This window comes from Nothoprocta perdicaria, unplaced genomic scaffold (assembly GCF_003342845.1).
Source record: "Nothoprocta perdicaria isolate Ctin4 unplaced genomic scaffold, notPer1 scaffold_96, whole genome shotgun sequence".
NCBI classification, from domain to species: Eukaryota; Metazoa; Chordata; class Aves; order Tinamiformes; family Tinamidae; genus Nothoprocta; species Nothoprocta perdicaria.
In genome coordinates this window covers 323,326-347,831 of record NW_020456265.1, presented here as the reverse complement: position 1 = coordinate 347,831, position 24,506 = coordinate 323,326, and the positions used below count along the sequence as shown (strand labels likewise).

Sequence of the window (24,506 nt, the reverse complement as noted above, 5' to 3'; positions counted from 1 at the left end):
GGGGGGGCGGAAGAGACGCGGCTGAGGGCGGGGCGGGGCGTCGCGGCCGTTGGGCACCCGAGCTCGGGGAGGCGGCGGGGAGCACGCGGCGGCGGCGGCGCCGAGCACGGGTTCTAAACACATAAGCAGCGCTGGGTGACGCTGGCGAGCGTTGCTGCCGGCGGCTGTTTGCTTAAGCCTGGCTCAGCAGGCGGCGGGAGAAGAACCGAAAGTTTAAGCGGCTGGTTTGGATTCCGCCGCTAAGCTGAGCCGGCGCCCGGCCCGCGCTTCCCTTCGCCCTTTATCCCGGGAGCTCCCGTGCTCCTCAGAGGGCGAATTGCACAAGTGTTCGCCGCAGGTTACCCGTCCTCACCGCGCGTTGCGCAACGAGGAGAAAAACAACGGGTGAAGTAGGAGCCTAGCCCGTGCCAGTGACAGACTCATGCCTGTGGCGGTTGAGCACTGCGTTCGGTCAAACTGCGTGCAGGGGACACGCGGTCCTGCCGCATGTGCAAGGTGCAGGGTGAGGGCGGCCTGAAATGCTGTTTCACGTCTTGTTTACTCACTGAGCGAAACTCCTCTGCTCTTGCGTTACAGTTACGCACCCTGATGGGTATTTACCTCAAGTTCAGATGTAGTTCTCTTCCTGGAGAACTACTTTTTTTTTGTTTTTTTTTTTAAAGCGTCTTTACATGCATTTATAGTTGGGAAGGCCCCCACTGTCCCTTGCAAGCTGTACACCGACTCCCCCTTTCCTTTTGTCTGTATAATTACATAATCATTATATAATCTCAGAAGGAGCTACTATTCTGATGGAGGGCGGATGGAAAGCAAAGTGATACAGATACACTTGGCACGAGAAATAGTTCAAGCAAAAAGATGAGCCTGAGCTACAGTAATTTGGGATGACTGAAAGGGTACGGGCAGCTTGACCATGCCTGAGGAGCAGCTTTCAACAGACCCTGGGCAAAACGAATCTTTTCCCCTGCTCTCTTTAACAAAGAACTTTTTTTTTTCTTTTTTTTTTTTTTTTTTTTTTTTGGTATTTTGGTTTTTTGGTCTTTTAATCAAGCTGATTAAACTCAATGCCTCAAGAAGCATTCAGTGTCTTTTTTCTGCCCCCTACGCATTACCTGCAGGTATGCAGGTATACCATATTTCCCAGCATAGGAGGTGCCCCTTACTCATTTTCAAAATATTTTAAAAATGTGCAGCGTAAGCAAAGAGTAAACAACTGAGGTGGAAGATRTATGGCACAATATTATAAAGATGTACAAAGCAGAGAAAAGATGGAATCTGAAAGGTCAACATCAAGATTATGGAATTATCCTTCTCCAGCCCTGTTTTAAAGCTCTGGGGAAAAAACCATTCCCAGGGAAGTTCCCACTGCCCGGGACTGGCAGTGCGTTGGGGACGTTTCACCTAAACATTTAAGAGCACAGGGTCTGAAGTTCAGCAGTCTCTGTGGCGCAGAGAACGTGCTGTTACGAAACTTCCTGGGAGAGGCGCTTGCGGATGTGCTCTGCCGTGGCCTCCGAGGAGGCCGTGGCAGCGCGTCGGTCACCGAGCCCCCGCTGCTGCTCCCTTCATCTGCGCCATGCAGCGCCTGGAAGCTCGTCCCGAGAGCCCAGGAGCGGGACCCGCGCGTGGGGAGTTTGGAAATCCAACTGACTCGTGAAGCTGCAAAGGCTGGGCTCGTGGCAGAGGGGTAGGGAGGTGGTGGCGCAAGCGTGGCCTCCAAGAGGATGTGGCCTCGCACAGAGCTGCTGCTGCCGGCATCGAGACTGGAGCGGGTGCAAGGTTCTTCCTGGAGCCCTCCGGAATCCCCCTGGATTSCCCATGCAGTCCGACAGCAACTGCACTGGGATAAAAATTAAAGGTGTTCTGGGAACAGTAGAGGCAGTTTGAAAAAAAAAATGACAGTTGCAGTTGAAGAGGTATTTCAAAATAAAATTTAATATTAGAAGAATTACATTCAAATTTAGCATCGAATACACATAACCATTATTTAATGCTCTGCAGTTCAAGTTCTGCTGTTCTTTGGCAGTTATCTTAGTTGCATCTGCTGTATCTTTTTTTGCTGCAGGAAAATTAAACTCTTAAATGCCTAGGTATTTTTCCTTCTATGTATCATGCTGGGTTGCTATGATATCCCGAAGCTGAAGTACCCAAAGAGAAAGCTGAGCTGGGTTATTCTGAAAACAAGCAATACACGACACCACAAAGTGCAATATTTTCTCTCCGAGTTGTTATACCGAGGTTCTATGTTAAAGCTTTTCAGATTTACCTAAGTTAAGTTATACTGCTTGAGTAGTACCAGTGTTAGAGCAGTACAGCCTGCCTCCTTCGTGTGAATTTAACAGCAGCAGAGTAAAATTTAGAATGGTCATAGTTAGTCTTAGATAAAGAATAAAGATATACTGGTAATGATAGCTTTAGGCCTAGGTAACTGCACCCTCTCTATATCCTTCCTCCAAAGTCAGGAATATTTTAGCTAGAGCCCCTTCCTTCTTGTTCCCTCCGTCTTTATATAATGATGAAAGATCTGCTTATACACTATCTTTTAAAGAGCTTAACACTCACTGCTTCAGTGAAAGAATTCTACAGGTCACACACACCTGCTGCTGCCGCCTTGAACAGCAATGATCTGCAGAACCACAGAACAAAGGCAGAAGTATCTACGGAAGGTAAAAGATTTAAAAGTGCGTGGTATTTCTGTAGAAGGTAAGACACTCTTGTGCCTGTAGAGCTCTAAAGTGTAGATCACAGGTTCTGCTTATAAAGTTCATCACTGGGGCTAAGAAGATAAAGTAAAGAGCAGGTGACGGTGACCGATGCTGATGCTCACACTGGAGCATGGGCAGTCTTAGCAGCATGTTCCCCTTCAAGTGGAAAGGGGACAAAGCCTTCAATAAAGGGTACTCATGTACCAGCTTTTGTTAGTGAGGAAGTTAAARGAGAACACAAGTTTATGGAACCTTATAGAACAAGGCTAAATAAAATGCTTGGTGGCAAAAAMTTGTCTTAGCTTTTAGCAACCCATTTGACAGCATCTTATTTTTGAGAAGTTCCCAGTTATGGGATGCAAATACTGGCAAGTTGAAAGTAGAACTGCCAAGTTATCCTGAGTATTCCTTTTAAAAGTTGATTTTACAGAAGTTTAAAAAAAAATTAATAGTATCTCAGTCCAATTTTAAAATAATGCTTAAAAAGGATAATTTTGCACTTGTGCTCATTGCAACAGCATTGAAGACTGTTACTAAATTAYGTTAAGAAATGCAAACAATACACATTCCTAATGACTAAGCAATATTACAACTCAGTCTATCACTTGCCTTAATTGTATAAATGCACACTGTTTAACTTTAGCATAAATCTCTAAGTGTCAATGCACTAGTCAGCATTACAGTATTACCACAGCGAAACATCTTGTTCAATGTTTCGTTATTTTAGTTTACAATCCACRTATCTGTGGGTTGAAACACTGCAGAGCACAGCAGCCTTCCGCGTTTCTGCGCGACTTCTGAAAAAGGTCCCCCGACTTCACTGCGGAGTGACAACAAATGAATTCATTGTCAATGACATTCATTTTRTGTGTCCCTTTAAGCTTGAGAAATACAAGAGGGATGAAATCCAGTACTCAGCACGTAAGTTCCAATGTTTCAAGCAACGCARGTGGCAGTCACCAGTCTGCAGGTTTTTTCTCACAAAACCTGTGTCTCTAGGCGCAAAGGTGTTGAAGTAAATAAGCAGACAGGTGGTTAACACAAGAGCAAAGCTCTTCACCATTAAAAATACGTTAAGCATCCCCTGAGACAAATCAGCATTGCCAATTCWATCAGAAAATCCACCAAGTATGAAAATTCAAGAGAGTTCACTCCTACACATTAAAAAAAACCCAAACACTATCCTAAACTTTTCCCTTACTACCGTTCCCAACATGAAACTATGCAGTTTACTAAAAGAACTAACCTGCTTTCTACATCCTGGGTAGTAGTAGCAGTGTGGTTCCAAAAAAGCTGCACCTTGAACTTTARTAGTCTTGGGACTGGGAATGACTTAAGCCTTGTGAAACCTAGAAGCAGCCAAACCTAATTTTTTATATTTAAAAATAAAATGCTTTAAAAATGCAGTTTTCTTTTAGTTTGAATTGGGCTCTTTGTATACAGAGAATTTTATTTTTATAGGATTAGCTTAGTTTAGCTTGCATTTCTGAAGCGCAAAGTGAACCTAATTACTGAAAGAACATAGTTCTTTCATTTAAAAATCGATTTAGAATATTTTTAGTCAATTATTAACATAAAAACCTAAATTGTGCAGGTTGCAAACCTGCATAGGTTTGTCTCCTATGCAGGAATCGCTAATCTTGAAAGACACTCCTATAATACAGAATTTCAGATTACAAACACAGTAAGTAGCAGTTATTTGCACAAYGCTCAAACTTATAAAACATCTAATTGAAATTTAAATGATTTATTTAGAAGTTAAGAACAGAAGTTCTGGAATAAAAAGGAGTAAGAAAAAATAAAGAAGGTGCAGTAGGAATGGGCTTTAATGTCAGGAAATGGCTTTTCTGCAAACTGATTGTACACTGTCATGCAAATTCACTTTATCTTAATTTTACTTTCAAAAGAGTTGCAAAAGCAGTTTAAAATACTCACATGAGAAGCTACTAGATAAACAGTACAGGTTCTGCTTTCACCAAGTCAAAAATATTCTTCCTTTATTTACAACAAAAACTCTTTAATCGCACACACATTGAAATCAAGTACAAGAATACAGTAACCATGATAAATTTTCTCTAAACTGTATTCTTTTTTCTTCCCACAGGAGCTGAAGAGAAGAATCTTTGCCTTTTAAAACCACTGGGAAGCCTGGATTACTGAAGTGCACTCCACAAATGCAGTTTCAAAACTGAGGAAAAAAAAGTGAAGAACTGCAGGGGTTTCAACTCCTTGAGTAACATTTCACCTTTGTTTCACAGCTTATTCAACACAAATAAAGCATTTGCCATGATGCTTAACTTTCCATGTTTTCAAGAAAGTCACATTCCACACTGTCTTCGAGCTGTTGCAAGATCTTTATGCCATTCCCGCCAACGTAGTCCACAGGGAGAGAGGCAGCAGCCTGGCAATTCTGGGGCTCGCTCCCCTTGGCTATAAACGCACAGCACAGAGTCTTGAAGAAGGGTGCAAGCTGCGTGATGCTAGATATAGAGCGGAAGTCCAAAAGGGGAAATTTGTGCCTTTTGGAAGTTCTCTCRTTAGTATTGTTTGTTTCCTGTAAGCATACAAAGCAAGAGGTTGCATTAGGACACCATGTCRTCTACCGCATGTGGTTCATTTGAATCCTCTGTTGGAGGCTTGCTTTCATGCTGAGAGATCAATAGCCTACAATTCTACCATGACAGCAACTGTATARTTGGTATACCAAGTTATTTCTATATCCAGATTCGAGTTTCCATTAAAAGAAAATCCCACAAATTCAGAAGACTACAAATTTGCACTAGCCTTCAAAATCAGAATGAGACATTCAAGCACAGAATATTGAGATGACAGATAGCCTGTAATGATAGTCCTGCATGGGACAAACACCAGTTTCTCACCGGGTGCATTTAGGCAGATTTAAGGAAGCAACAGGAAACTACCACTTCATAACCATAAGCAATTTGGCATCTTCAAGATATGTGTGTGAAAGCAGACAGATCATTTTTAAAGCCTGATGAATCTTTCTTTATATCTATAAACCTCTTGCCTACCTTACTTCTCTAAGCAAGTGACAAGATCTAAAATTAATGACTTCCATACAAGTCAAATATGATCAAAGTGAAGCATTCTTTCTTTACCCCGTATTTCTTCTTTAGCAGATCCATGATTCTTAAAATGTGCGGTCTGCATTCTTGATGATTTTCTATCAGATGAGAATTCACAGTACACGCTTCTGTGTCAATCTCTGGAACAAATGCCCACTTGTACCTGAAACAAATGGATKAAATTGTTAAGAATATAGTCAGAAGAATTAATTTCTTGGATAATAGATAGAMGAGCACTATTTTGTTTACAGTAAATAGCTGTCATAACTTGCTGCTACCAAAGTGAAACCATGTTCTGACCACCAGGTCTGTGCCCTTCACACTTGGGAGATCTGGGAGAAGAGAAATGCCTAGTGACGAAACTTAAATCTTCTTACACTAACATGTCAACACTGTTTCTCAAATATACAAATTGCATTTGTCCTAATATCAGCATTTGTTCTTGTAGAAAGAATGCAGGGCAAAATTTATTATAGAACAAAATAGATATGAAATTGCTTTAAAAGAACAGTAACAAACTCCACAATAGATAAGCAACCAGAGGACTTACATCTGAAATAATTGCATCTTGTCGGGAGGAAATGAAAGTGCTGTATCCAAAAATTTACAAGCTGATAAATACAAGGACAGCTCATTCTGCTGTATGTCAGGAAGTAAGGACCCACTGCCATCAGCTGATACTTTCTGTCTGCTTATTTTGCTGTTGCTCCTGCGTTACAGTCAAGAAATGCACTATTAAAACATATAAATCACAGATTTACACAACGCTTGAGATTGGAAGTGATCTCTGGAGATGAGGTCAACCCCACTGCTTAAGCAGGGTCATGAGGAACATGTTGCCCAGAACCGTATCCAGGTGGGTTTTGAGTATGTCCAAGGCACCCCACACCCTCTATGGGCAACCTGTTCCAACGTTCAACCACCCTCATAACAAAAAAGTTTTTCCTCATGTTCACATAGGACTTGGCTGGCATGTTCGTGACCACTGTCTCTCATCCTACCACTGGGCACTGCTGAAAAGACCGCAGCTCCATCATCTTTAAACCCTCCCTTCAGAAACATACAYGCACTGCTAAGATTCCCTCTTGATTTTCTTTTCTCCAGGCTAAACMGTCTWCTCTCCACTAAATGTTTTTTATTCAAGAAAAGGGGAATGTACCTGTGCACATAAAAGGCTTTATTTCCAGTCTATATTAGCACTGAGATTAATATCAAAGGCTACTGTCAGAAATATATCTTAGCAAAAGGTAAAAATGAAATATTGTAAAATATTAGAATGCTAATGTAACATTTTTCTATTTTTGTATGCAGAATACAGAATTAGAATATATTATTTTAGCTTCTGAAAAAATCCTAAACTAAGATTCACCTGTGCCAGAAATATGTAAGCACAATTAGTAAAAGTTGTCATCTCTCCCCATACTAGAGAATGCAAACACTGCAGCAAGAGAACATGCACAATCAGTACTAGCTTTTACAAGTTCTCTACCAGATAAATGGCAATTCTTACTTTGGTGGTTCATCTTCCTCGGTTAAATCTTCTTCCAGCTGTAGAAATGTCTGAATCTTTAAATAAATAATTTATGGACACGTTAAAATGTTCATAGAACTCAAGCACAAAACTATGTTTCATATAGTATGAGGAACCAGATTTAGTTCACTCTATGAGTTGCAAGAAGTTACGAAGTCATGCAATAACAACAAAAATCAATGAAGAAGATATTTCTTAATGAATATATTAATTATTTTCCCAAACTATCAAATATGTGTAAAGCTATGAAAACATTTCCTTTTTCAAATACGGTGTAAAGGGAGGCGAAATGGAGAAAAAAATTCACACTAATTAGTTTCAAGTTACTTATTCCTTACCAATTCAGTTACCATAATTGGCCACAGCGAGGTTAGATGCTGAGGAGAAATTCTTAGCAAAAGAACTCTGAAGAAGAGAAACATCTGTGCTGCAACTATGGAAGTTTGCCCAACACGAAGGTTCTCGGTCAGTCGTTCTGAAATGAAGATTAAAAAAAGTATTGTTTTCCTGAACAGGCATTTTTTTGTGAATTCAAAAATTTAGAAGACCACAGAATAAAATTTGTTATTGTATTGTATTCTTGTTATTTTGTCAAAATTGACATTTCAGAACATCAAGAACAGTCAATGACACTGGTGGGAAGCTTGCCAGAAATAATCGCGTTTCCAAACAAAATTCTAACCCAAAGGCTCTGTGCCCCAGATCCCTGTCTCTCTTAACAACATTATACACAGGAATTCTAACAGAGTCCAGCATTCATAACTTTCTGGTGAAAATTTTGAAAAACAGAAGTACCTACTGGAAAATAGGTGACATTTTTTCCTAGGCAATTTATGCATGTTATATACGTAAAGAACGCAGATTAAAAAACAAAGAACAACAACAACAAAAATCCTTACCTTGTATTAATGGAAGGTAGAGATGATATTGATCCACCTCTCCACTAAAAACAGCAAAAGCTTGTCGCTTCAGCAACATTGCTTTCTGCTCAAAACTTGGGTAGAGTTTTAAGGCGCTGCTCTGCATATCTATAACAGACAGGAATTATTTTCATCACAAATCACAAGTAGTCATCCATGGTACATAAGAAATAATTATCATGCTTTGAAGTCTTTTAAAAATAAAAATTCCAGTAAGGTCTACCGCACAGAATAACAGAATCAGTGCTGATCTAGGTCTGCTCACACTGGCAGGAAAATGAGGTGGAAGCAGCACTGCAACTCCAGAGAGGCCATGCAGTGCTTTAAGACCCTGTCTCAACCTCTGTGTGTGCAAGGGTCCCTCTTTTTAGTCACATAAATCCATATATGAATGATATCGAGACTTTTAAGACTTGTTGAGGAAAAGAAGCCGAGATCTTTGGCAAGTTTTTTAAAAATATAGTTATGAAAAAAGAAAAAGGGAATTAGTCTTGCTTTGCATCCCTTCAGCCATTTTTAAAAAGTTCTGAATAAGAGACTGAAGCACAGCCTTTGTTTTATAGCTCCTGGCAAACTTAATCGCCTGAGACTGCCCCAGGTTTGCTGTGCTCGTGTACCACGTTCCTGCAGCTCTGTGCCATTACACAGGCAGGTACAAAGCCAGCCAAACTGTCTGAACAGGTCATGCATGCTGGCGCAATCAAAAATTATGCCAAAAATATACTTAGAAAAGCCCAGTGTGACATTTACGAGGGAAATAATTATGATTTTTTTAAACTATAGTGAAATATTACAGAAAGTTAGTTTAGCCTTAGTTATGAATACAGTTAGCAATAGAATTACAGATCTGGAATAGTCTGAAGTTTACTGATACTTCAGTATTTTAAAATGTACCTAAAAGCTCAAAAGGAAACGAATTTCAGATTAACATAGAAATAAGTTATCAGTAGTTGATACTCACTCATCAAATCTTTGAACATTGTTTTCTCATGTGTTAGAAGATGATCAACAATGGATCTCCAACTGAATAAAATATAAAAAGAAAGAGATAAGCAGCTGCATTCATCACAGATAGATTATCACCAGATTATTGCATAAAAGATTTTGGTCAAACATTTGCTCAAAGGCTTTCTTTGTAAATTCAAAATTAAAAAAAAAAAAAAAATCACAGAGTACTATAATCTCATGCCTTACTGAGTGCATGAAGTGTCCATTTGGAAAAAAGCTGGATCCATATACAGCTCAAGAACTTCTTTTTTCCAGGCTCGCTTGGTATAGGCATATCCACTCAATGAGCTGAGCAACTGAGCACCAGCACGAAAGCTTGGAACGTTGTAGGCACTGCAGAAAAAGAACAATAGTGGTATAAATATGTTAAACATATTAATATGTTAATTACACATATGTAGCCAGAAAGCAAACTGAAATTCCGCTCAAAACTCACTGCAGYAAGAGATCAGCAGATGAAAGCAGTTTGTGCTCTTCCCGTTTCCAGCATACCTTGTTTGSAGAATTAATTTCAGGTTAAATTACTGTAGCACAGCATTGCCTGTACCCACTACAGACGTGGTACAAAACTTTCTGGAAAGTTTCCTACAAGCTTTTGCATCTTTGTGAGCAGGTCCTTCTACAAGGCACCACACTTCAGATTGGTCCGTCACTCAGCTACACTCTGGGTATGAAGTCTCACATACAAGATCTAGYACTGCTGCTTCTCCTACTGCTCCGCTATACCCTCTTTCACTTTTCAGGCTTGGGAGAAGAGCTAAGACCAGCAGAAGGCATTGCCCTYGACAGGTAGGAAGGACAGCAGCAGATGCACAAACTTGGATGAGAAAGGGTGTAGTTGAGATTGTCATGAGATGGCACCATGCCCCCACACATGATTATGCAGGTCCCTGCGTGCTCAAGAGGAAAGCTACTGCCTTGCTTTGTTTGGCATCCTGCAAGTCAACTCCTGGCAGTTTGGTAAGGGCAGAAACACGCCCATGGTCAYGCAGGTTAGTTTCTAACTGCTGAGAAGCCCATGCAACAGAATCACCTAGGCCACCTGCGGGGGGAAATTGCTGACGGGGACTCCACATTCCCCTCCAATGCCCTTTCCAGGGTGGTTATGGCTGCGTAGGATAGTTAGGGCTGATGGCCTTGCCAGGGCAACACTAGAGAACCAGCAAGGGAGGGCTGTTGGCATCTCATCAACTTCAGCAGGACTCCTGATGCCCATTTCTTTTTCTGAAGTCAATCTCTCAGGTCAAAAGGAATAGCTGTATCTTCCTTGAAGAAAACAAAACAAGACACCACCACACACCCCAAAACTAGGCTGCTTAAATYTCCATGGAGATTTCCACTGCAAGGGAGATTGCAGAAGCTGGCACTTATCCCCTGCAACAGTTCACAAGACCATGTCTTGAAAACTGGCATGGGCACCAGCACTGTCATCAGGCCATCTCCACCCACGGGGCAGATGTGGAATGAGCAGCTCGCAGCAGCTGTGGGCTAGCAGACCTGGCACAGCAGCTGGAWGTCAGCATTCCCGGGAAGCATTTCCAGGGTGGCTGTGCTGCATGCAGGGTTCTCCTCCAAGCCCGCTGGGCATACTGACTGCATGCCTGGCATGGGTTAAGTTCCAGCCACCACGAGCGAAAAACATGCCATACATGCAGGAGCTGACAAGTCCCTCTCTTTCTCTTCCKGAGCTGTGGGTCATGCTTTCCAACTTTGGTATAAACTGGGCTGTTCAGGAAAACACAGCAGCTAGGGAAAGGGGGAAGCTTAGTAATGGCTTCCACAGCAGCAGCTGCCACTCAGGAGGACAGGACGAGCACGGAGCGGGTCACATCGCTTGCTGCCGCTTTGCAGAGAGCTGCCAGAGAAGGSAGGATGTGCTTTCCAGCTCATCTGTGAGCAGCAACTAGAAGAAGGTGAGGGAGGCATGAGACAAGACCAACCGACAAGGCCCTGGAGAATGGAAAGTAAAAACTTCATAGCGAAGAAACTTTTCCCGCTCTCTCCCTCTCCTGCCACTACTGGGGAAGTGCTGTACTGCGCAGCTGTCAGAGGAGATCACCCATCTCTCCTACTCCTACACTTCTAGCTAAAAATGAGGCAGGGCTTTGGGAGGGACTGCAACCTTCCCACTTCAGGATGGGTTTTGCAATCTGTCCAGAGCCTTGATACCCCATTCTACAGCCTGGGCCCATTCCCAAACATAGACACAAAGATGAGCCTTAAGGAAAGGCCAAAAACCTGGATAGAAGGAGTATCCATAGATCAAGAGAAACTGGCCAGCACACAGATCAAACACCACCACACTTCAGTTTCTGGAGGAATCTTGGTTCATAGCTTGTAAGAATGGAAATAGGGAAGGAGCAGGAGGAACAACACAAATTCTTCTGTGGGCCAAAGGAGTCYATAGGAAGACAAAATTAACAAATCTGGCCAATGTGGCCCTCGCAGCCTCCATGTCGACCATGAGAGGAGCCTCTTGGCATCCCACCCTACTAAACTGACGGGTGCATGTGGTTAGGGGCTCTGCTCCCTGCCCACACGCCAGCCATGAAAGGTGCTGTGGTCGCCTTCAGCATCAGGAAGCAAAGCTGCTCCCTCCAGCAAGGTGCCCTGCAGTTACAAGCAGGGAGTCCCCAGGGACCAGACCTGCTATGTGGGCGGCCGGTCCCACCTCTTCAGAGCCTCCTGCTCCCGAGTGTTGCCAACCTGGTGTCAAGTGGGCCAYGTCTGCCCTGCTGAGCATCCTGCAGGAGCCTTTCTAACACATTTCTATTATCTTCCTCCCTCTGCAGGGATATTTTGGCCTTTGGGTGCTCCAAAACAGCCCCTTGGGGTGCAGACTGCCTCCTGCCCACAGCCGTGTGGGAGCAAGATGGAGGGACATCCACTGCAACTCCTTCCTCGAAGGATTATATGGAGGATGGAAGAATAAATCCATCACTTCCCAAGTACTGTGCASTCTGAAGATGCACAGTAGTTAGACAACTAATCCTACCTGGGGCCTTCCTCCTGCTAGATTCCAGTTTTCCTCAAGGAGCACAGGAAAAGGCCTTTGAGCATAAGAGGGTCTCCTGTCTGTGTGCTCTGAAYGTGCTCCAGGCAGGGTCCAGATTGAAGGCCTGTGCTCCAGGGGCTGCACAGCCTACGGGCTGCCTTGTGCACTGCCAAACCAAAGCCTCACAGCAGCAGCACTGTAACACTGCTACTCACTGCAAGCGGGTGGTGAAACCTTGAGCTTATTTGTATGCAAAGGGGAAATGAGCTTCACCATGGACTCTGTCCTCAGCAGCTCCTCAGCTACCAACTGCTCTGTGTTCAGAACAAACAGCAGCTCTTCAGTCAGCAACAGCGGCTGCAAGGCAGGGGCAGAACATTGTAGTCACTGACCTGGCCATGACTCTGCAACTGCCTGATCTGGAGGACGAAAGAGACTAGCAGCTGGTTCTTATTACAGAAGCCCAGGAGGGGGTTTTATTGTGACAAAGCGCTGTACACACAGCTGCCCCAATGCCTGTCTGAGACATCCACACAGATGGGATGTGCAGTTTCTCATTTAAGTGATTGATATGTGGAAGACTTGGCACATCTCATGGCCCCATGACAAAGCAGTCCTTGTGGTCAAAGTAGCGATGTACACAGTTTCTCTGCTTTGGAAAAAAAAGCCTATTTTTTGGATAAAATTAAGGTATTCATTAAATAAGAGGATTAATTCATGCACAAAACTACTATAAAAATAAGTGCAGAAAAACTTTGGTTTAAATTGACAGCTGTGCTCAGGCCAGCTCTGGGATAGAAAAGGTTCCATGGCTGAGAAGTGTCCCTAGACATGCCTCTGCTCAGATCTCCCCGAGTGGTCCAGGGCCAGCACATGCTCCTCTAGATACCACCAGATGCACAGTGACCCTCAGATTGAGCCCAAAGAGGCTGCAGACTTCTCTAAGATTTCTTCTAGCTCTCAGTAATAGGCACTGTGCTGCTCATCTCTCGCCACAGCCTTCATTCAGACCATTAACAAACTCTTGGTCACTTTCACACTGCCTTTCTTACCTTGTTGCCCTTCTCCCCCAAGAAGCATAAAAGGTAGGCATAAAAAATGCCAGAAACTGAGAAGCAATGACAGTAAAGGGCAACGAAAGCAGTAGTATTCATGAGGGCAGAAAAGAAATRAGGGCTGGTAAAGGTGGGTGGGAGTGTTGAAAGATTGGAAGGATAAAGGAGAAGTGGACAGACAGGTATCAAATGTATGGAAGAACTGAAGGCCTGCAATGGAGGGCAAGCTTACCTGGCCCACAGCACAAGAACAGCTTCTGGATGTCCCAGGTTTGAGTAACTTCTACCGGCTCATGTGAGATAGCTACTCTAGTCCTTCCCATGGCAGCATGGTCAGGAACTAGTAAGCCCTGMTGGGTCACCTTCGTAGAGGAGCTTCTGCCCTGGTTCCCTCCAAATGCTTTTAAAGCGAGCAATAAAACTTGAAGAATTTAATTTTACAAATGAAGATAATTCAGGGGATTCACTTAAAGTCCCTATAAGTTCATCTGTAGCAGCTCTGTCTCTTTAGCAAAATGTAGTTTCAAAATGGAGAGTTAACCATCTCACTTGGGTCTGACTGTGGTTTAGAAACTCAGCTCTACTTCAGGGCAGTGCTGCAAATGTTTGATAGGGCACTGCTGATAAATCACTCTTTGACAGATGGCTCTTAGGTGTTTACACTGAAAAGTGATCTGGCATTTTTAGCATTAACTTCCTAGATATGCTAGATACTTTTCCCAAAGGAAAGGTTACTGTGGAGAATGACTCATCACTCAGGATGCAAGACCACAGACAACTAAGGCCAAAGAACACAACTTGGCGCAAGCTAACAGTATAAGCAACTTCACATACGAGTACCTTTTCAGAGCATTTATTACAGCTCTTAAGAGCAAGGAGTTCTCATTACTTGTTCCTGTAGTTGGGAAGTATATTTGTGGGCAACAAAGAGAAGGATAGAATTATCCCTGAGGTTTATTTTAGCCTACTGTCGTTAGTTCCCTAGACCTTCCACAGTGAGAGGAAAGCTCTTCTGAAGTGTGAGCCTGCATTTTTCTCTGGGCACAGGATACAACAGGGCTAAGGCTCGTAAAGAAAGTTTCTCTTACTTGGGTTAAGTGATTATTTTCTAGACCAAAAGGTCATCTTTATGATATAGGAAGGGTAGAATATGCTTATTTGTCCCATATAGTTAATGACCAAATTAGAAAGCTATTTATATGAGGTTTTGCATTGCCAGTCTCCAATCCTAACAGTTCTACTTAAYTATTAAACACTCATGAACAGAAGGAAAAGAAAACTAAGCGAAATCTTGACAGTGTTCTCAAAAATCAGGTTTAAGAAATAATACTAAGAGAGAAATCACCTGTGGTTGCGTAGATAGGGAAATACATAATAAAGCAAACGTGAGATCAATGGCACAGCTTTCTCCTTCTCATCACTCCGGTAAACCATGTCCAAGAGAGAAGCAAGAACCTTAAAAGTAAAAAGAGCCTCATTAAAACTACAAYATGTATCTCAGAAAAAAAGTTAAGAGCATGCCATATTTCAGGATAGTTGTGTGTGCAAGAAGAATGTCTCACTGAAGATTTAATTCTCATTAAATCTAATGGAAAAAAATCAAACATAYTGCGCCACTCAACAAGAGCAATTACAACCCCATGGATGAGAGCAGCAGCTACAAAACTGGTTACTTACTTCTGCAAGGAGTGAAAGAGCTTGGACACTGTATATTGAGGGAGCAGAGGCAGAAACCATTGAAGATGGTGTCACRGATGTATCTACAAGAGGAAAAATCACTGAGTTTGCACTTCAGACAAAACATATCTAATCTTTGTTGTTTGCTAGTTTTCTTCCTAAATAGAACTGTTACTTGCACATTGGTATTACAACAAAGTGATTCTGGAGATCTTACTAGGATGACATACCTTGCCCTCATCTTGTGCTTTTCCATGCATTGCATGCATCTGCAGTACATTTTCCTCTGTATTACACACAATCTGCAGATATTTATTAATTCTGCTCTAGGCTGGCACTGTTAGTGGGTGACAAAGCATATTTGTCATTTTACTTTTTGTCTAGTTTACTTCTTTCTCACAAAGACTGCATACTGTCTAACACCTTATAACTTCACAGTGAACTTAAGTGGTACATAGTAGCAGAAAAACAGAAAACACCACGTTACCATTCACATCTTCAATGYTGAACTCATCTGGTAAAATCTGAGGTTGAGCTTTCACTTCTAAATTCCGACTCAGCCAGCTAGTCTGTTCCAGAGAAGAACCGGCGATGGTCCCTACAGCCTCCAATATTTTTTGGGTCACATCCTATAATATAACCAGACAATCTGGCATCAGAAGAAAGCTATCATCGCCTGGTCAATACAGTAAAATCACTTTTATATTGAACTTGATAGGATTTTTTCAAGTAGGCACTTCTATCCATATCTTAGAAACATAAATACACCTCTGATCTGTGTTCAAGAGTTCCCTTCAAACGAAAGTGGTCAAGAAAATGGAAATCGGGAAAAAAACTTCAGAAGATTTAAAAAAAACATAAGGAGATTTTAATTACAATTTTGTACACAAGCAATAATGAATATTTTCTATTCAGCATCAGTCCCATTACACTCGGTGTAAACTGTCACCTGTCAAGGATGACATCCGACTTGTTCAGCCCTTCAGAAACAGCATACCAATTCCTGCACTGTTTTGGAAACACTGTTTGTTTCCAGACAATGCAGCTATCTGCCTTTTTTTACTTTTATTCTTGGAGACAACTAAGTCAGGCTCAGTTTTATTTCGGGGGTAATCCATTTGACTATACTTCAGTCTTTCTATAAGTGTAAAGCAAAACATGGCTTCAAACTATATCCATAATTTCATATTTCAACACATTGCATTCTCAGTGAAATTAAAAACTGGTCASTCTATGGAAAGGAAGTCCCAAGTATTCAGCTAAAAGCAGAGGTCATTTGTGAAGAMGGCGTAAGATGGCAGAACAGTCATTTTGTTGTCACTGTCATCTTACCGGCCAATCTCTGAAGCAGAAGTAGAGATCTATTTGCTCTGCTGGCAAACAAAATTACCATAACACTAYCTCACCTCACTACATGATGTTGACTCAGTCAATACTGCACACACATGGGTAGCGCTTAAAACTSTTCAGGTGAAAGCATGATCAGTACAGGAAGAGAACCCTGTTCTCTACCCCTTGTTTACATAAGAAGTGAGCTGATAGTTATTTACATTGCCAAGCCCATCCATGAGCTTTAAGGATAACTAAATTCAGTACTTATATATGTACTCATGATATCACATTTGCATTCTAATTCAAACTGAGAAAAAAAAAAATCACAAAAAATACCCAGAGAAAATAGTTTTGAACACTCCATAGYTACCACTGATTTGACATGTTTTTGGCAAAATTTTTTTAGAGAAATTCCATGCAACAGATCTCTCATTCTTGACTCTCTCATATTTATCTGGCCTAAGCCACAACATACGGATACTCATTCACATGCTCTTAAAGTACAGGTGAATTCRGACACTAAGAATGCATCACACCATCTCTACTTTTACTTAGATGTACAATACTGAATTAACGAACTAAAACAAATAAGTATATATGTATACACAGTACCTGTAAGTCTTTTTGGTCTTTTTTGTTCTCTAGAGTAGGTGTTCTAGTCACAAAGTCATTCAGAATACTGTGGGAAAATAATTCACTCCAAGTTAGTAACTGGACAGTTCTACTCAAYGTACCTCTAAACTTTATTCTCTCATAAGCTCTACCTGAGAAGTAGGAAGTGTCCAGGAGGAGCCAAATTCAACTGTGCAGACTCCTTCAGAAGTCCTAATAAAGGCTGGAAGTTCTCCTGTAAGGCTGAGACAGGCAGTCTACAAAAAATGAATACAATTAAATAAAAAAAAAAAAAAGAGAAAAAAAAAAAAGAGGTTGAAGTTAAGGTTCAAGGATCTCCTTCCCACCCCAAACATACAGAGAAAACCCAAAACACCACCAAACAACACTTAATGACCCTAAAAGCTTCCATCAAGTTTAGTCTTTTGGATCCTATCCCTTCCTAATTAATCCAATAGTGTGGCAAATACCTGGCAGCACAGGTAATATGCTATATTAGTACCTGCTAGCAGCATGTGCAATACATCAACCAGCACTGTAAAACGGTGGATCTCCATGGAGAAGAAAAGCAATAAAGCTCAACTAGTTCCTCCATTGCATGCTAGCTTACTTTTTATCTCCCTAGTTTCTTGCATTTCATAAATTGTAGAGCATCCTGTATTCCAGGCCAACTACACAAAGAGAAGTTTWGATCCAAGGACTATTGTGGAGACTAATCCTATGCTCCCAGGGCAGATCGGATTCACAGTAATTCTACTATGTCCTTCTGGGAAGACTGGAAGTAAGATTTAGCATTCTCTACATGTTCCTCTGGCAACACAGAGTGGATGAGAGGTGAGAAATATTCTAAGAACCCAATATGTCTTGTTAATGAGAGAAACTGAAGTACATTGCTCACAACTGGTATAAAATAAGACTTTAAAACTCACATTATCAACCGATTGACAGAACATAATGACACAGCCCTGTTACTTTGTGCCTATCTGTCACTTAGGAATGAGGTGGCAATAACCACTTCCAATATAAAGGTGTTTTATGCCACAGCACCATAATGATCAAAGTGAAACTAACACAGTAATACTGTTACCCTAACTTTTAGTGTAAAATAGGAAGTCCTTTTCTATAAGGACTGAATTACCTTTGAATGAAAGCATAACTGAAYTGCAGCATGGGAATATCTACAAGAGAAGATTTCTGAAAGAGAAAAGCAAGAATGCCATTATTCACCTTCAGTAGAAGACCACGTTAWTGGGTACTTGTGTTAGATGGAGAAGCTTAGATGCCTTCATAGATGTCATCTGTACTCTCAACTATGACAGGCAACTAAGTATGATTCAAACATCCACACAGCAGCATGAGAGGCAGTTCAGAGATTTTAATAGAGGACCACTCTACTTCAGAAGCAATCACATTACTTCCGAATATCCAATAGAGGATTTTCAGAACTGAAGGAGCTCCTACAAGGGCATGCAGAGCAGCAAAAGCCTTCCCTGAAAGCCAGTTAGAAAATGGCAGAGTCAATGGGGAAGCATTTCTAACAATCAGTCTAAGGACAAGAAGATAGAAAAGGCATCACTGAGCTTTACATTCTCACTAGCTTTATAAAGCTTTGTCATGTTACTCTGCACTGGAGAACTCCACAACTATTCATTACCCCACAACTATTCATTACCAGCAACTTCTCTAGCAAGATATTCTGAAGCACCAACTTATTTTGAATTGATCTGAACAGAGAAACCTACACTATGGAAAATATAATTTATTAGGGAACAAAAATGAAGCATACTTTTAAAAACACCTTTCCTTCTAAGGCTATTTAAAAGACCCTTTGAAACAGAACCAGAATAGAATACATGAAGAAAATTGAATTATCTTGGCAGTTACCTCTTCGCCTTTGATTTGTGATGGTTTCTTGACTACTTCTTTGACCAGTTGTAATATAGTGTCTATTTTCAATGTGTTAAGTGCACACATCAAGTCCACAAGAATAAGCTGAGATGCACTAGGCACTGGAAGAATCTGGCAAAAGAAAAACCCAAACACACCCATATTCCCTGTGAGATGCTGCCAGGCAAAATACGAAGTTGAAACACTTTTCAGTTTGAAAACTTGAAAGCTTTTCTGGTAACTAATCAGATATCAGCACTTCAGTAAAACTCATTTGAGACAAGTTAAATCAACTATGCAATGTATCAGGACCTTCCCCAACACCTCCAAAGTGATTTCTGCATGCCCAAGTGAAAGCACAAGAGAGGCTCCTATTCAGAAACTATATTCAGTTACAGGAAATATCTATCTCTTAAATTTTCCTCTGGAAATGAAGCTGATGCAGYGTTACAATTGGTACTAAGAAAGAAAGTGGCTATCAGTGTTGGACTTGAATTGCCACACTCTCCTTTTTATTTGATTACTTCTATTGGTTTATTTATAGAATTATGTATTAATATGAACAATGAACACTTYATATTCTTCAGTGGCTTGCCTCTGTCACTTGCAAAGAAGTTAAGAACAAGACCAGAGTTTAGACCTGGTCATTTGCTTTTACACTGAAAAAATAAGCATACAGTTCTTTAATGTCACCTTCATTTTACTTTGAGTCCTATGAGGTTTCTTGCTGTTCCATACTGCTGCAATTGCTGCCATCAACTGGATTCCTAGTTGTGCTGTCAGTGGGTTCAGGAAGTCCAATATTTTAGCTTTTAACGTCTACAAGGGTGTAAAAAACCAAATGAACAAAAGATTCGTCATTGCTAACTTTTGTAAGGCAAAAGATAAGTCATAAGTTTTTGCCTTTTTTTTTTTTTTTTTTTTTTTTTTTTTTTAAACTATCGCTCCATTTCTAAAGATATTCAGAAAGAAAACAACAGTAAAAACTTCTTTCCAGGATTGGCAGTCAGGCTACATTTAACAATTTTCTCTTAAATTAGTGTCTGCCTTAAGGAAGCAGACACATATCTTGYAAAACAGACAGCAAACARAAAAAATAACTTCTTGTGGTATGTYCTCTCTCCTCCAGGTGTTTTTCACTATTACATTTTATCAATACCTAAATGGAAAAAAAGGAAGGATTTAGCATTTTTGTTGCAGAAGGGTTTAAAAATGTAACAGTTAGACTGAGCAATATGCATTCCACTTAAATAAGTGAAAAAAGCTGTTCTGCAACAAAGTTAAAAAAAAAAGTCAAAGAACAAAAAAAAATTGAAGGCTGTAAAAGACAGGAGCTTAAATCWGTTGCAATGATCTGCCAATAGAATAAGAAATTTAACCCTTCTTTGGGAAACTAAGTATTAAGTGTATAAAATCATTTAAACATCCTTCCTTTTACAATTTACTATGTGTTTCAATACACTTTGATRCTTTTGCTAAGAACTGAAGTTTGTAAATTAAAAGATCAAACCGGATGTTCTYAGTCACCAACTATTACTCACACGCTCAATGGCTCTGAGGAAGCTTTCTTATGGAAAAGTAATTTTATTGTTTTACTAGGAATCATTAAAAAGAAAGAAAAAACAACACTCACAGAATCCAATTATATATAGTAACCTAAAGGTAAGCACTGGCAATGGCTTAACACAATAACTTTCTTTCCACTGACTTTAAATGAGGAGATTGAATTCCATGGAATGAAGTAAATGAAGTTACACACACACACACACACAAAAAAAAAAGGACAAACTGCAACTTGTATGGCAATATCATTCACAAAAAGCAGAAATTTCACACGTGGGGACCACCGTCATGCTCAGTTGTRCATTGGTGCCTGTTGGAGGTGCAGATAATTTGGGCGAGTTATCTGGCTCTACAGCAGCCATTAACAGAAGTGACTCCAAAGAAGTCAGCCAGAGGTCCAGACGGGTAGGGGCACTAAGGTAAACCTGCTTTTRGAGGAAGCTGCTGCCCAACTCTGTAGCTCTTCTAAGAGTTCCTCAAAACTTCTTGTGCCATAATACTATTTTATATACTATATAATACTATTTATATACTTCATAATACTATTCCTATGAACTCTAAGGCTAGGTGAAAGAAGGGATGGTAAAGAAAACAAGACAAAGAGCAGTTTAAAAGAACTCCTACTTTGGTTGCTTTAAAGTAGACTGAAGAGGAGCCCTTCGTTGTCCCAAAGAAGTCAGTTGGCCTTTTTTGAGCCTCTTCCCGCTTTATAATGCTCCAAAGAAGAGACATGGTGTTAATGATACGAGGCAATTCTTCTAAAATGGCATTCCTTGCATTTCTCAGATTTGTGGGTTCACCTACACATGACTAGAAAAATGAAAATATGATTATTATTTATATAATGACCTGCATTGCTCTTTTTCTTTAGTCAGGAGAATCTTCTGTAATAACAGCTTTAAAAGCAATTCATTCAATTGTTCTATTTCTGAGTTATATTGCTACTATCAGAGTTTTCTATTTACTGTCTTGGCATAGAGATATTCATTTTGCTGAGAAATTGTATATTAGCACAATATCCTACTTCGACGTCACTGCGACAAAAGAAGCAGAGCAATAATGTAYCATTATCTGCCTGATTCGAAAGAAAACAGAAGTCAGTTAGAGAGCAACTATAAAGAAGCCCCCCCAAGACTAGTATAAGTGAGCTGGGCGTGTTTAGCCTGGCGAAGAGCAGATTGAGAGGGGATCTTCTCAACATGCACAAATATGGGGTTAAACTGTTCTTGGTAGTGTGATCTTAAACWTTGGCTTAAAACTACCCTTGCTTGCTTCAAACAAAAAAAAAATCAAGTTCAGTCCCACTTCTTTGCATATTCCCTTAGTTCTCTTCTTTTGGTATGGAATTAACTTTTCCAGGGTTACCTTCCTTGTCTCAACTCCCCCTCACTACTTATATTCTCCTCTAAGCCATGCACGCATTCACACTGATGAACTGGTGCCAAGTTAATGAGTGGTGGGGACCGAGCAGTTACCTTTTTAGTTTGATTAGGGTGATCCAGAAGGCAGAAGTGACCAATGGTTGTCAGACCTTCCAAAAGGGTTAATGGGTAATCAGGTGTAACATTTTCTCTTTTAGACGTTAAGCTTCAGAAGAGTAAATAAATAAACAAATAAATAGCTTAACAGGTCAAGAAGTTATCTCCAGTAGAGACCTGCTTTAATAGTTAAAAGAATGTTGGAAAGACCAGACAACAATACTAAAACAGACCATTCTGAAACAATGCTTGGATAAAYCCATTTCCTTGTCTAGATCTTACTCTACATGCTGCCAGAAATCTTTGACATGCATCTTTTTTTTCCCCCCCCCCATACTCCTTTTCCTTACTGCTTGTACTGGACAGTAATACTATATTTTTCTTCTCCAGGGTCTCTCTCATTAGCAGATCCTCAAAAACTCCAAGTCTTTTTAAAACCAGGAACTTCTTTTCCCCTGGATGGCAGATAGAAGGGGACAGGAAGTATTCTTGCTGCTGATCCCTTTTCCTTCCTCACTCAACTGCACTGAGCCTTGCTGCAAAAACATTCTCTCCACCTCGGTCTGGGGCAAGGGACAGAGATCAAACTCTGGGAGCCACAGTGCTAAAAAGAGTAAGTTAATGTATATTACTTTGCAATAAGGGGCAATATGAAGAATAAAGTTTCAGTGTAACAAATCCCCCACTGCAGACTCTTACCTTGCTGATGGTTTCACAGATGCCTTTGCAGTTTCATTTTCATACTGTTTGACAAGCTCATCCAGGTTTTTACAGATCTGTACAACAAATGGTGCCACGGTCCAGCCTAAGGATTTCCCAAAATAGGGCAAGGAACACGTGACTAAGCCTACCCAAGTGGGATGCATCCCGTAGCCATACTCTGGTTGGAGGCCTCTAACAACAGCAGAGACAAATAATCCCTGTGAAGTTATTGGGTGTGGATAGACGTACTGCATCGCGCCGATGGCCTGCTGGAAATTAAGAGCCTGCTGCCATTCTTTAAAGAGATCTGGCTGGTTCTCCTGCTCCTCRTGAGCCTGTCCAAGATGGTGCTCCAAAACAATCAAAACCTGCAAGAGCTTCAGCAACTCAATCTGGAGTGGGTGCTCRCTCCATATTTGATCATGCCCAAAGTTGACTAGACTCTCTTCAAAGACATCTTCTTCAGGAAGATTATTACCTGCCTCTGCCATAAGAAGTTCATATCGTTTTTGGCTTGTGTACATAGATGCAGATAAAGAAAGAAGAACAAACTCTTGAATTTTGCATCTTCCCAGCAAATTGTGTATGAACTCGAGACTCCTATTCTCCGCTGACTTTGCTACGGTACTCAGCTGAGTCATCATTCGAATCAAGACTTCCACACTTTTAACCTGAACCTCTCTGTTGCCAAGCACATCTTTGTGGGTGACCTTCAAGTAGCATGGATAATATGAGCGTAGAAAACTCAAACAGAGGTAAGTAAGCAGTTCTATCAGGAGAGAATGTGGACACATGGAGGGGGACTGAGTCTGAAGCTTGCCATAAAAACTCTGTCCTACCAGGGATTCCTGATGGCGAGCTAAAAGATTGTAAATAAGATTCAAATGTGCTGTGGAGCTGGTATCCATGCTAGTACTAGCTACAGCGTCAATGAATTCTTTAGGGTTTGTTTTAAGTACTGCCTCCAGAACAGAAAAAGCATACAGTACCCTCCTGGAATCATAAGGCTGCAAATACAACAGCATGTGTTTGAACAAAGCCTCAATCATCTCCTGCTTTTCCTTCTGCTGCTTGAGCAACCTCGACTGGGTAATTTCCTGGAGCTCCAAGTCCACCTCTTCGTCACTTGACAAAGATTCTGATGCCTGAGTCCTCTCTGAGTCAGCACGCACAAGATTTAGTGCTACGTTGGATTTGGAGCTTTCGGGGAGGAAGGCATTGAGGGAAGTTGCATGTTTTGTTTTATCCTTGCAATCCACTGCAGCRCTATCATGCTCCTCATTGCTCACTTCTTGCAGCTCCAGAGAAGGAGAAAAAGAGGATGTATTTTCACTATCGTGACCTGTGCTGGTGTCAGCTGATTCTGTGTGCTCACTATTATCTTGGTCACCATCTGCCTCAGGTGAGGCCAGTGGATTACAAGAGGCAGTACTTTCAGTTTCTTCAGTTTTAAGCAGGGTCTTCTCTGGATCTTTTTCCACTTCTGCCCAAATAGCTTCTCTGTCCACAGTAGTAAACTGGCTCAGTGGAAAGTTTTCCTCAGAATTGCTCTCTGATGCACCAAAAGACTCTTTCAAAGAGAACTTTCTCTTGTGAAGCCAATCATATATGTCTTCTGGAAGGAAACAAAAAACCCAAACACATTCATAAAAGTGTAGAACTGGCCATGCACAAACTTTTTTTTTTTTTTTTTTGATAACTGGTGCAGAGTGTCTCTCATCCTCCTCACTTCCAGCAATCTCCAATGTGAATAGATTGCCAGCTGCCACATGATCCTGCACTCAGATCACACCTTGGCTCCACCCACAGGCCTCTGTCACACTACTTGTCTGTTCCACATTTGATCCCATCACCATCTGTTGCTCACATGAATTCTCACTACGGGCGAGAAACTGGGTGAGAAATTGGATGAGAAACAGACATTTACCTTCCTGCCAAATGTAGTCCCTCAGGAC

General features: G+C 41.1%; 1 protein-coding gene across 1 annotated transcript in view; it reads right to left on the bottom strand.

The window, feature by feature from the left end:
• Nucleotides 1–2,282: 2,282 nt before the first annotated feature.
• DOP1B (DOP1 leucine zipper like protein B) overlaps nt 2,283–24,506 on the bottom strand; it is a 45,391-nt gene continuing 23,167 nt past the window's right edge. Inside the window, exons 17-35 of the mRNA XM_026053058.1 lie at nt 22,549–24,166; nt 21,847–21,958; nt 20,996–21,181; nt 19,502–19,627; nt 18,806–18,940; nt 18,060–18,115; nt 17,074–17,178; nt 16,922–16,988; nt 15,465–15,606; nt 14,978–15,060; nt 14,646–14,755; nt 9,437–9,583; nt 9,204–9,265; nt 8,222–8,350; nt 7,661–7,797; nt 7,302–7,357; nt 6,342–6,500; nt 5,825–5,954; nt 2,283–5,259 (exon numbers count right to left, since the gene is read on the bottom strand). Coding sequence (XP_025908843.1) covers nt 4,999–5,259; nt 5,825–5,954; nt 6,342–6,500; nt 7,302–7,357; nt 7,661–7,797; nt 8,222–8,350; nt 9,204–9,265; nt 9,437–9,583; nt 14,646–14,755; nt 14,978–15,060; nt 15,465–15,606; nt 16,922–16,988; nt 17,074–17,178; nt 18,060–18,115; nt 18,806–18,940; nt 19,502–19,627; nt 20,996–21,181; nt 21,847–21,958; nt 22,549–24,166 — 3,821 coding nt within the window. The 3' untranslated portion in view covers nt 2,283–4,998. The remainder of the gene's footprint in view (nt 5,260–5,824; nt 5,955–6,341; nt 6,501–7,301; nt 7,358–7,660; nt 7,798–8,221; nt 8,351–9,203; nt 9,266–9,436; nt 9,584–14,645; nt 14,756–14,977; nt 15,061–15,464; nt 15,607–16,921; nt 16,989–17,073; nt 17,179–18,059; nt 18,116–18,805; nt 18,941–19,501; nt 19,628–20,995; nt 21,182–21,846; nt 21,959–22,548; nt 24,167–24,506) is intronic.